Raw genomic sequence first — 12,877 nt, 5'->3', positions numbered from 1 at the left:
ATAGGTTGACAGAGGTAGGTAAAACATCCACTTTCAGATGCACTTTGAAATTTAGAAGTATGTTCTAGTAGGTTTTAATATTTTCATCATTCTGTATCACCCAATTCTACAAAACATTTACAGCATAAAACCAACACCAGAAATGGATGTTCAGTCCTACCTACATGTCTGAAGCCCAAATGCATGCCTGAGTAGGAAACATACAGCTAGGATTAAGAAAGCAAAACAGAGATACTATATTGAGTTAGTAAGAACATTTTTGTTCCAGATTTTAAAAAAACCCTCCCACAGAAGAGTTATAACTATGGTTCTAGATGAACTGAAAGATATCAATGTGATACAATATTCTTTGTTTGGAGTATCTTTCATAATCTATGATTTCAAGATGATTAATGACGCCTGTTTTGCAATGCACATACATAACATTACTTGCATGTTCTTCATTCCAAACTCCTCACTGAATTACTCTCCATTCACAGGTCTCAATGACCTCCCTAACTAAATCCTCAGCAAGTATTAGCATTCTCTCTTTCCCAATACAAAGATACTAACTGTGGCATTCCTGCTCTAAGTAGTTCATCATTAGCAGAACAGGTAAAACACTAGACTGTTCTTACATCAGCAGGCAGAAAAGTTAAGGCTTCTAGCATTTAGAATACTACAGTTAAAACTAAAATACTGATGCACTGCACAGTAAGACATTAGACGTGTATAGGACTGTTCTGAACAACACAATAATAGGAATCAACTCCTACTGCTCATTTTTTCTCCTGATTAAAACAAATGCATATAGTAAATGGTACTGATTGTAGACTAAAAAAGTACCTACATATAATACCTTGACACAACTTCTACAAGAAAGTTAAACTGAGAAATATCAACTTGACATGTCAAAAAGAGTCAACGTCTCTCTCAATGCTTCCTGTCATTTGACTCAAAAAAGGCCCCACGCAAGATGGAGGTGGCATTCCACTGGGTTCTATACAGAGGTACATTCTTTGCCCCAGAGTGCTAATTATCCTGACAGAAGATTGACAGAGGGTTGGTTTCCTTGGAGGGAGAGTAGGGGGAAAAGCAAGGCAGTGGGAAGGAGGAGGAAAAGCACAAGGCAGGCGTGCAGGAAGGAGTGGCAGACGGAGGAGTAGTTTCAAGCTACTTCCCCCAATTAAGCAAATGGCTCCCAGAATTAGCTAATATATTGCTGCTCCATATCCTTGCAACATGAACAAGCAACTACAGGTTGTTTGGTACACATTAAGCTAAATAAGATACTTCTCTACGTATTTCTGCTTTACTTGTAAAGATGGCTTTTAAAGTTAGTTTCATCTCAGTTACAGGCAGCAAATAAACTCCTTTCTAGTGTGTCACTGACTACTTTAGAAGTATAAAAACAAATCTCGAGTAAGAATTCTGAATTCATCTCATGTGACAGAAGGACATACCTTTTTCATGGCATGATCTAGAAACACTCCTATCTTCTCCAGTGTAATAGTTTCATTGTTGATACGAGAATGCAAAACCTGGAAGACAAAGATTTGTTTTTCCACAAACTACTGAATAAATTTTACAGTCAAGATCTACAAGGGCCATTCAACACTTGCTTCCTAAAATGGTCTCTTTAGCAAAGCGAAGATAAATATATTGTACTAAGAAGATGATGTGAACACATAACATTAAAGCAACCAATCTCCAGAATGCACTACGAAGTTAGCAGCTTAGGAGAATGCAGTAGCTCTTGGAAATGAATAGTATCAAGTGACTGCTAGATTTAAAATAAATATGTGATTTCAAAGAGTAAATTAAATTTCCAATTTTGTGTGCTTTTGGCCACCATCTGAAAGAAGTCAGACAAGTTAACCCTTTCTCCAATACTATTAGAAAGAATTTGCCCACATTTTTCAGAGATACTCATTAGCTTGAAATATCAAAATCTTTCATGATCTGAATAACATTTTTAATGCAATAAAAAGGAGGATTTTAATTCAGAAGAGAACCAACAAGAAAACAACTCTTACTTGTCTTGCTTGATTGTCTGGCATCCTGAATTTCAAATCTAGATTAGTGTCTAGTTCCTTGACCAGTATATTTAGAGATTCATTATTACGAGCATCAGTAATGGAAGAACAATCTGGTGCCTGTGCTTCTCCATGGTCAACAGTATCTCCTGGGATAGTCAGTATTGGCTGAATTCTAGCAATAAGGAGAACCAAGACAAATTAACAGCATGTGCTGCATGTCATCATGTAGAAATACAACAATCTGCTAAGCCTCATACTGCAGACTCCTATGAGATATGAACTACAAACATGAAGAACTCAAGGACCACCCTTCCCTTGAAAAGTAATTTATAAGGTCTTTACTTTCCATTTTTGAGCAGAGAATAACAAGACAATGAACAGTGCAGTAGAGGTAAGAGAAGGTTCTCATATTATGGTAATAAGGATTCTGTGACCTTTAGGACTAAACGTGTGATAAAGAACAGTTGAACTTCTACACAAGAACTTGATTTCAAAAACATCAAGAGGTAGCCAAATTATGTATAAAGAACATTCTAAGATGAAAACTGTTTTTTTCCAAAGGAAGTTGCTGGATGTTTTTTAGATAGGAACCTTTAACACAAGCTCAATACTAGTATTATAATGACTATGTAGAACGAACCAGCTTTTTTACTACCACTGTCATAATTTAAGTGACTAGGGTATTACAGCACTGCATTGATCTATGTAAGTTAGCTACTGCAGTACAGACACATTTATTTTATCCTATATAATAACAAATATTATTGACTCTTCTATGACTAAGCTGATTTTCTACCTCTGTCCCAAAGGAACGAGCTGGAGTTTTCCACCCCTAATCCTTTCTTACTGTTTTCTGGTCTTCATCATTTTCTCTCATCATAACTAAAGCTAACAGGATGTATGTAATGCACAACAGTTAACTGTAGTTATTAAATAGATGTTCACCTCATTCTCTCTCAAGGTATTTCTTTTTTGTTAATATAGTTCACAAGACATTCAGACTTGTGCTTAAATCCTCTTCTGTCTGTGTTTAATGTGCTCACCCTGGACCAACAGTCAGGGAAGAATCACCCTGAAATCGGGCCCGGCTGTTATACTTACAGCAAAGACAACAATCAAGGAAAATGCCTTCCTTCTGTGGAAAGGCCAGAGAAAGAGGTTTGAACACCTCTTTGTTGATTACTAATTGCATCCATCCTCTCCAGAAAGAAAATACTCTTCACTCATAAAACGAAGATTTACAAATACAGCTTTTAAAAATCAACACTTGCCTGAATCCTCTGTTTTCTGGAGGCAAGAAATAAGTTGGCAGTTCTTCTGGGTCAGGAATTCTGGGGAAAGATTTCATGCATTCTGACCGCTGAGGCCAAAGAATATGCTGTTTGTCCTAAGGGGGAAAGGAATTGTTTTTTAATATTTTCTCAACATTTTTAATATTCTAATGAATGAGATAATAAAAGGGATATTAAAGGATAGCCTGAAGAAAACAAAACAAAACTGAGATCTTTATAGCTATTATTTTCCATCTTTTTTTTAACATCAGCAGTTGAAATTTCTGTCTTTAGCTGTACTGCTTTACTTGCAGCAGATGTTTAAAGAACAACTCCTTCTGTGCTCCAGAAGTTTCAAAGGATGGGAAACCAGTACAGAGAACCTAGACACAGTTTCTTGTATACTGAAGAAATACAGAATGCTATATTCTCCAGTGCTGTCACACATCAAAACTGTGGCCCAAACACTAAGAAGTGTCACACAAACAAGGAGAGGATTCACTTTCACCCCTCCTCTGTGAAAGGGCAAAGCTCATCCTCTTCACTCACTCTGCTAGGTTCCACACTCCATACTGAAACAACAGAACGAGCCACAGGGGAAGACTGCAAGGACTGGCTGTGAACACTTTGGTTTGCATGAAGATCCAAATTCATGGATGTCATACTAGAAGTTGAAGAGTCTTCACCAAACTAGAAACAACAGAAAGACACATTTTAATAAAGAAGATGGTAAATTCCTTGTTGAATTTCTCCATGATATTTCCCCATCTCACTTATGTAGTTAAGCCTCACTGATAAGCTGAAATGTTGGTAGGAAAAAAAAAAAACAAACAAAAAAAACAAACGACACCAAAAAAAACATCCTCTTGGTCCACTCAGACCATGAAAGAGTAATATTCATATTGCAAAAAAGTCAACAATGAAAACACAAGTGCAAATCAAGGAAAAATGCTATCAGCAGATACTTGTAATAGGCCACAAATAAAATCTACTTATGTAGGTTGCACAGCTCAAAATCAAGTCAGAAATGCTAAGACTCACGGCTTTTGGAATTATCTCAATAATCTGAATTTCTAATAGGAAAAACAAAAGACAACAGCAAAATTAAAAATAATTATTCCTATTTCTTAAACTAGTTAAGGGGAAACTTCAGAACATACTCCACATTGCAAAATAACTAAAATCATAATCCTTATCTGCAGTCCTAACACAGCAGAGGTGTTGCTAAGGTGCCTGTCATTCTGGATTTTCACTATTAGTACACACCTTGCTTCCAAACTTCTTAGTACTGTTGTACCAATTTTTCTTGGTGCAATCATAGGAAACTAAGGCTTTGGACTAAAATGAAGTTTTTGATTTCAAGTAATTCTCTTTTCTAGGTAAAACAAAGCCTTTCACAATAAATCCTCTCTATTTCTATAGTTCAGAGTCTCTCAGCTTGTACTACTATAGAAAGAAATATGCATTAAAATACTTTGCACTCTAGGAAAGAAAGACTAAGATTTTTTTACCATAATTACCACACCCAAAATGTAATCCTTTTGTCAACTCTGAAAAAAATTGAAATTATTTTGCTAATAAAGCAAATGGGATGTAACCTGAATCAGACAAACCTGAACATATTCCACATTTTCAAAAATCTCTCCGCGGTGGTAACGAACAGGCTGATCCCACTGACAGTGCAAGCTATGCTGTTGGTTGCCCAATCTGCAAATCTGGTGGTTCCCTGCAGAGCAGAAAATATTCTCTTATACTAGAGAAGTGTGGTTTCCAAGAAGACAAAAGACAGCACACAGTCAACCTCTCTTGTCCCCATTTTGGTCAATCCTTTTTATTTACTCCATCAGCCCAAAGGAAACTCCAGCCTCAAAAGACTCAAAGAAATCCCTGTTCAAGAACATACTGCAATCTCTTGGTTTAATAAGCAAAACACAAGAGCCACTCAGGGCCATCTTAATATATGAAGAAGTTATATCCTCACACTTATGAGAATATGTGCCATATTTCATTGTTTTAATGAGCATGAACACTAAAAAGTTGTACCTAATTGAGCTTCTTTTGCCATCTGTGTCTCATGAATGATGTTCCTCAAGATTTGTTCCTCCTGGATGAGCTTGTACTTGTCTAAAACATCTTGTTGCCTAAGGTAATGGTCATGCTGCTTTTGATATTCCTTTAATTCATTTAACGTTCGCTGAAGTGATCTTGGAAATTAAACAGAGAAGATTTACTTTGAATGCTTTCTAGAATATCACCTTTTCCTACACTCTTGCACTAGGTTTCTTAAAATTTTCTTATGCTTCATTCTATCGTATAATCAAAGAAATACAGAAATTTAAAAACAATTCTTCTTGAAAGGTAAATAACTGCTGCAACAGAACTACAGAAGTTAGACTGCATTGCCACTGGGGTATTTTAGTTACCTATGCTGGGCTTCCAATTTCTGCTCAAGCTTTTGCTGACATAGCACAGCATGCTTCCTTTTTACAGCCTGCTCAAACCCTGGTTTGGCCTGTAGAGCATGATCATAACACAGGACTGAGTGGTTGTACTCTCCAAGCATCTGAAGAACGACCGAGAGAGAGAATTAGCCATTGTGCAGTAATATATAACAAACAATACTCAGTTTTAAAGGAAGCCATTAACTGAAATTTTAATTTATGGTAACAAGCAGCCTGTCATTTCTGACTCTCAAGCTACTACATCTATTAAAGAAAGGCTGCAGAAGAATTTTACTGGAATTTATTTCCAGGTGCAGAGAAAAGCCTTTGCTAATAGACAGACTTTTGAATAAAAGTATCTTGACATAATCTTAAGCTTTAAGCATGGGATGCATGTGGACCACAAGACACACTAAAAGAGTAAACCATTACAAATCAACCTCAAAAGATTAAGTAATATTTAATTTTCTTCAAGTCTTGGAAAATAAAGATTGTATTTACCGCATATATATTTCCTAAAGTGTAATAGCTGGTGAAGAAGTCACTGTAATCCAGAGCTGCATGAACCACAATAGCTGCATCTGCAGAGAAGTGAGCCCGGTGCAAAATATTTGCCAAATTGACCAGTGCAATGTCTTTATTTTGCCTAAAAGAGTAAAATAAAATAAATAGGAAAAAATTAAAAACTAACATTAAAGGAATGTAAGACTGTGTAAGAATCATGCACAAGGACACATTAATTTGCCAGTCACACATTAAAACATATCACTTGCTAGAAAAATGTCTTGACTATTTATATACATAGTATAGCACATAGAAACAACAGAAAAAAGACCAAGAGACCAAGAACAAATAACACAGATTATTCCTTAGCATACTGTCTTAGAAACCAAAACCTGTTTACTAACCAGGGTAACTAGAAAAGCAGTCTGAGAAGAAATCCTTATTAGCAAGTCTTACCTTGAAGAAAAATGAAGGGCACGCATGGCACATTCTACTACTTGGTATGGCTCATTCTTTATTCGCCAGTAAAAAGAAGCCATGTTATAGAGCACCCAGGAAGAAGAGTTCTGCAGTAAAGAGAAACACATGAACTGTACTAACTACTAACACATGAACTAAAAGGTTAATCAGGGCTTTAATTACTACAGGATGAAAAGCTGAGCACCAAAGTTGGTGCTCAGCTGCTCTAAGCTATCCTCCTCCACTGGAAAGCTGCCATTTGGCAACAGTTGTCAATGTTTAGGAACACTGAAGCAGCATGCTAATGTATTAAAGAAACAGAATTTCTGCATTTCAAGCAAGTAAAAATACAAAATGAGGTGAAATGAGAGGTGACAGTATTTTAAGCATCAGCATCTTAGCTGGAGTTCATTTGAGGGTTCCTAGATTTTACAGGAAGACATTTAACGAAAATATACACACTTCAGTATGGTTATTTCTTCTTTGCTCTTTAAGTACCTGTATTTTTTGTTTTAAAACTCTGATTACCTTGACAAAGCAATGAATGTGGCTTGCTAGACAACATAACTACATACATCCTTAAAGATGACAGAAACTATCTATTTACTGGCTTTGCTGATGCCTTCTCCTGCTTCTACTTGCCTGTAAGAAAATGGTCTCAGTTTGCGTTTTGAAACTGAACTGTAAACCAAAAATACATGTGCAAAACTGGATCTGACTGCTTGTACGAGGTGCATCTCAACTTGTGAGACCTTTCCAGTGCTCTTTTTTGTGCACCCGGTAAGATTACAGTTTCATACCTTCATAAGCCCCTCATAAATACGGTGACCTATTTCCTCTATACTTCTTCCCAGTCTCCGTGATAAGTATGTGAAGATTGGATCTTCTTTAGGTAACAGGGGTGCAGAAAGATTAACCCTTTCTTGGACACCCTGAAATAAAAATTGAATACAGGTATTTGCTGACACTTAAGAGTAGAGAAACAAAAGCATGACTCTATGAAAACATGTGGCTTGGTTATTTTACAATCTTATCTTCCTTTCAAGATCTCTGGGAATTGATAGAACAATTTCACCTCTGACAGATAATAATATATATTATTGCAGGAGGGAAAACAATAGAAGCAGCCAAAAGCAGCCTCTGCCTGTGAGTTCTACAGGGGAAGTATTCAGTTCTGGTAGCACTGCGTATCTGGCAGCTACTGATATCACCAAAGACCACTGAAGCACTAAAGTCAGGATTGTAAGGTTACATTCAGACAGTGGAAGTATCCCTGCACCTCTTCTCTTTCTTCCTTCCCCAAGCACAAACATACTTCTTTCAAAAATACATCCAGACCCAGGAACAGAGGTAAAACAACTCCACTTAGTGTTTAGCTGTAAGAAAGTCCTTATTTGTTAATGAAAAGACTTGCAATAAAATAAATATCAAGATAAAAGCACTAAAGCTGCATTCACATTAGAAAATGTGCTCATATAATGTTGTTGACAAAACCAGTTTTCCTACCACTCTTCTGCTGTAACTTTTCTAAAGCAGCTGACTTTGCACTAGTAGGTAACAGCTATTTCATCCTCTTGGTTAGGGCTTGGCATTCAGATACCAAACAGACATTCATGTTAGGAGCTACCAACAAAACTACAAACAATTTTTTGATTCTGAATCTTCATACATTTTAATGACCCTCTTCAGCACTCTCCATATTTCAACTGAGATAATTCACAAGCTAGTGGTAGCAGTTCCAATGAAAGCTACCAATTTGCTAATGTGTTATGAAAACAAAAGACTCCATTTTCCTAAAAATGTCCTCTAAAATAAGGGAGAAAATAACAAAACAGAAACTGTATACCTGATGGAACAGGTATAACCTCCGATATGCAGGTACTTTAATCAGGGCCCAACAACTGTTGTTTTAAAAAAGTGTGAAGCAGTCTTGGAAGATTACAATACCTTTCAACCTTGAGTGAGAACTGCCAGTAGGAGTTTTCTATTCCTCTTCCTAATGGGGAAAAATACTTACTTGCATTTGCTCACTTACCCGTAAGTGCTGAAAAGCATGAATACTGTATGGAAGATCTAGAACTTTTGTACAGTCTGGCTGCTGCAGGTCTGGAGGCACTGGGGACTTTGTGTCTATATAGTCTTCAGGGCTGAGGACGTAATAACATAACATAGCAGACTGCAGATTAACATACTGCTGGAGCTCCTAAGAGACAGTATGGTAGCTGATAGAGAGAGTACTCTGATTTAATCATTACAGAAATCCCCTGTTTGGGCACATGCTCCTAAGAGACAGTATGGTAGCTGATACAGAGAGTACTCTGATCATTACAGAAATCCCCTGTTCGGGCACATTAGCCCATTTCTGTTTTATTCAGATGTCACGACTATAGGATAAAGTAAATAAATTTGTCTGCTTTACAGAAAATATCAACACTTGGATAGCCTCCAAAATGTATCAGGGTCAACCTAGTGTATCACTGCTATGATTAATGATGTATCTGCCAGGCAAATGGCAATGCATGCAGACTCTTCAACTGAAACAAACAAGCCAATCCCAAATATGGGTGATGAGAAGTCCAAACGAAGGTGTATGACGATAAAATTGATCTTTTCCCACTTCAAGTACTCATGTGATTATGATAAAAAAAACAACTAAAACAAAACAGTCATTCCTGAAGATGAATTACCAATGAAGCTGAATGTCAAGGATACTGGCTGCTCATCCTTCACTTTGTAAACATGAGACAAAATATGACCAGAAAGTTCAACAGCTTGGTAATCAATGGAATTTCATTCACATTTGAGTCAAGACAGTTTCCACTAAAATAAATATCTAGCTCAAAACACTGAAAGCACACTCAAGCAAATTCAACCCCCTACTACATGACATATTTCACTTCAATTCACGTCTGGGCATATCAGTATAAAGAAACAGTGGTAGAACTGGGAAGAAAGGAAAAGTTTCAGGGCATGGCTAGCATAGACAGTTTGGGGGAAATGGCTTTTTTATGTTGTACCTGCTCAAAACTAGTAGCAGATGTTGTTTCAATTTTATCCCACAGTAACACAAAACAAAAACTGTCATCTAAAGAAAGTCAGTGCTGGTCATTTTTCACTTTTCTTTAGGTAGTGTTGATTTTTTTTTCATTCAGTAAAAATCTCAGAATATAAAGTACATTATTAAAGCATCTTATTACCGGATATCTTTGCTCTCTAAGGTGATGTATGTGCCATCATACAGATCTAGGTCCCCCAGGGGCACCTTTGCTTTAATGCAGTCTGGATCTTCTTTATTATGCCTTTGTTCCAGCCCTGTGTCTCTGTCCTCATTTTCCTCTATATGAATCTTTTGAGCAACTAACTGTTTCTGTAGGAAAAAAAGGAAACAGAATCATATAACACCAATGAAAGCAAATGCTACAGTTGTTACAATTCAACAGTCCCACTTTTTCCTTAAAACAAAGTTCATCTGAAAAAAATCTTAAAAATTCTCATTGAATTTTGGGAATACTTTTGTATCTTTTATAACACCTGTAGGACTTTTTAGGATTTGGATGGCATATAAATGCTTTCTTTAGAGATAATACAACTTGAATGAGCCCTTATTTCTCCTGTTTGCCTAAAAAGTGGACCAATAGCATTCCAAATCCATGGTAGGCGATTTAGGAAAAGAAGAAATGGTTGATACAAGTAAATAAATTTTTTTCACATTTGGCCCCCTTTTTTTCCACTATAAGACCTTGTGGAAATAATATGAGACATCGCAACAAATCATCATCATTATCTTAGCCAGTCAGTGTGCTAAGTACAACTGAACAGGAGTACATGTAAATAGTACTGTACATGAATACCTGTGAAATGAGAAAACCTGCATTTTTAATTAAAGCCATAGACACTTGATTACATGCTACTGTGAAACAATAGAGATACATATACTAGTGGCAATTTGTACAAGTATTTTTCAAGTTATAATAGGTAACTTCTGCTGAAAGTCATTTGTGTACCAGAAGTTGGACATTAGTGATTTCCACACCCACAACCCATGCCCCAAAAAGCTTGCAAGTATTATTCTATCCACAGCCAAAATGTCTATCATCACAAAAAAGACTACACTCTGATGAAAAAGACTGGCTGAACACAGGGGCAGTCCTGCTTATTTTCCTTTCTCCTACTTCACCCATTCACCTAAAGCTACCTCTGGTGTGTGTTATCCCAATCTTAGTTAGTTATCCCAATCTGATAAAACCAAAGCTGGCACAAGAAAGGGGTACATGGCCAGAAGGGCTGTGAGCTGTTTGCTTACCTAACCCCTATTATATTTGAACATCAGTTTATCAGTTCAAAGTTCATTAAAGCCCTTTTCAAAAGGGTGGTCTCAGACCCCTTTTCAATAATAAATGGGCTTGAAGAAAAACAGATTATTTGCTCTGTGTTCTTCCAAAATATATCTAAAAACGTTAAGATTTATGGCTAACAACAGGGAATGATAAAACTGGACACCAGTTAGGCAAACTTGAGGCAAAAAATTCTCGAGATCTGAAAAATTTTTCATCCTTTCATTGAAGGAGAACTTTGCCAACAATAAATTATTTTCGCCATCTAAAACTATCACTATAAAGTCTATGAAAAAAAAATCTGTATTTTCAGAATTAGTTAGTACTTAAATGTTATGCTTTACCTCCAGTTCTTTGAGGTAGTTAACTGTTGTTTCTTGTCTCATTAGTATTACCAAATCATGTGGGTTTCTCAAATTCATTGGTGAATCCACCTGCAAGACATTTTAACAGTCCATCAATGTAACACATTCACCTAATTACAGTGATTTTAAAAGAAGGCAATTATGTTAATTCAATCACAGTTTGTCTGTTAGGAGGTTTTCTGTCCAGTCAACATTCATAACATGTCCATTTAAAAATCCATACTTCAAACAACATTGCATTTGAGAATCCAATTCAACCCATGCTTCATTTAAATCAGGCACTCAAGTTCTAAGCATAAGAGCAAATAAATTTCCACAACAAACATTACTAAGAGTACTTACTGCTGAAATACTAGGTATCTTAAACTGCAATCACAAAAACTTATTTCATTTTGCAACTTTAAAATTCCTCCACCACGTCCCTCAAAAGGCATGAAGTAGCTCAGCTTCAACTCCTCTCTGCAACTAATTTAACACACTGGCCTACCATTAGGATCTACTGCCTTCAGGATTAATAAGTAAAGTAACAAAATCAAGAGGGAAGCAGGGGAAGACCGAAAACTCTGTTACAGAAGACCATGCTACAGCTTGCATAGCTATGCACAGGAGCTCACAGCTCCATGAAAGCAAGTCACAGATAGAGCAGGTACACATCAGCCCCTAGCTGGGCTCAGTTAACTACGGCACTCACCCCACAGCTGAAACACCCCAGCCTTGTCCTCATGCCAAACTCTGCCGTCTCACAGGGTGGGGGAAAGTCCCTACAGTGGAGAAGGTGGTGCAGCAGCAGCTGAGCTGATGCAAAGCTCACTTCCAGGCTTGCAGCCCTGTTTCCTCCCAGGTGTCAGTGAGAGCAGTACACTTGGCTGCACACCAGCTGTGGTAACCACCAGGATCTCTTGGAAACCAACCCAAACTCAGAAGCTGAACAGAACATAACTCCCTCCTGGTTGTTTTGTGTGAACTAGTAAACTAAATTAGTTCATGAAGGATACAGTGAACATGAGAACAGAAACAAGGAAATAGGACTATGTGATGACAGGATGAAAAGACAAGGTGACAATGACAGCAACATCTCACACTTTTAATGTGACTGTTATATGGTCTACATCAAGATGTTTTTCCTGGATCTGCTCAGTTTCCATTCAAGTTTTCGGGATACAGAACCAGCTGCTGCATGGAGATGTGAGGACTTACCTATTTGTTAGCACTGATAAATGGGCTGTCCATGCCCGTGACATCTGTGCAAACTTGATGACATTACCATTTAATGGAAAAGTCTGCCGTATATACAGATGCAGGAGAACCTCCTGAGCTCAAGTTCTTCTTTTTTTGTCACCTTTCCAAATAGCTTGGACAAATTTCTGTTACACTCTCTTACTGCAGAGAACTGCATCTCCAGCATATTTTCTGGTGATCTTAATGTGTCCTGTCAACAGGTTACACCTTAGGCTGTACTCTGTTGTGAGTCAGATAAGCAGCTCA

General features: G+C 37.1%; 1 protein-coding gene across 2 annotated transcripts in view; it reads right to left on the bottom strand.

The window, feature by feature from the left end:
* Positions 1–12,877, bottom strand: part of TTC17 (tetratricopeptide repeat domain 17) — a 55,738-nt gene that overhangs the window by 31,125 nt on the left and 11,736 nt on the right. For both annotated transcript variants that reach the window (XM_039730966.1, XM_039730967.1), the window contains exons 2-14: positions 11,372–11,461; positions 9,891–10,060; positions 8,729–8,840; positions 7,494–7,625; positions 6,691–6,800; positions 6,232–6,376; positions 5,713–5,852; positions 5,333–5,493; positions 4,903–5,015; positions 3,839–3,979; positions 3,290–3,405; positions 2,016–2,190; positions 1,443–1,520 (exon numbers count right to left, since the gene is read on the bottom strand). In XM_039730966.1, the coding sequence (XP_039586900.1) occupies positions 1,443–1,520; positions 2,016–2,190; positions 3,290–3,405; positions 3,839–3,979; positions 4,903–5,015; positions 5,333–5,493; positions 5,713–5,852; positions 6,232–6,376; positions 6,691–6,800; positions 7,494–7,625; positions 8,729–8,840; positions 9,891–10,060; positions 11,372–11,461 (1,683 nt within the window). The remainder of the gene's footprint in view (positions 1–1,442; positions 1,521–2,015; positions 2,191–3,289; positions 3,406–3,838; positions 3,980–4,902; positions 5,016–5,332; positions 5,494–5,712; positions 5,853–6,231; positions 6,377–6,690; positions 6,801–7,493; positions 7,626–8,728; positions 8,841–9,890; positions 10,061–11,371; positions 11,462–12,877) is intronic.

This window comes from Passer montanus, unplaced genomic scaffold, assembly GCF_014805655.1.
Source record: "Passer montanus isolate IOZ18808 unplaced genomic scaffold, ASM1480565v1 scaffold75, whole genome shotgun sequence".
NCBI classification, from domain to species: domain Eukaryota; kingdom Metazoa; phylum Chordata; class Aves; order Passeriformes; family Passeridae; genus Passer; species Passer montanus.
The sequence above is the reverse complement of the archived record's forward strand: the minus strand, read 5'-3'. Positions and strand labels throughout refer to the sequence as shown.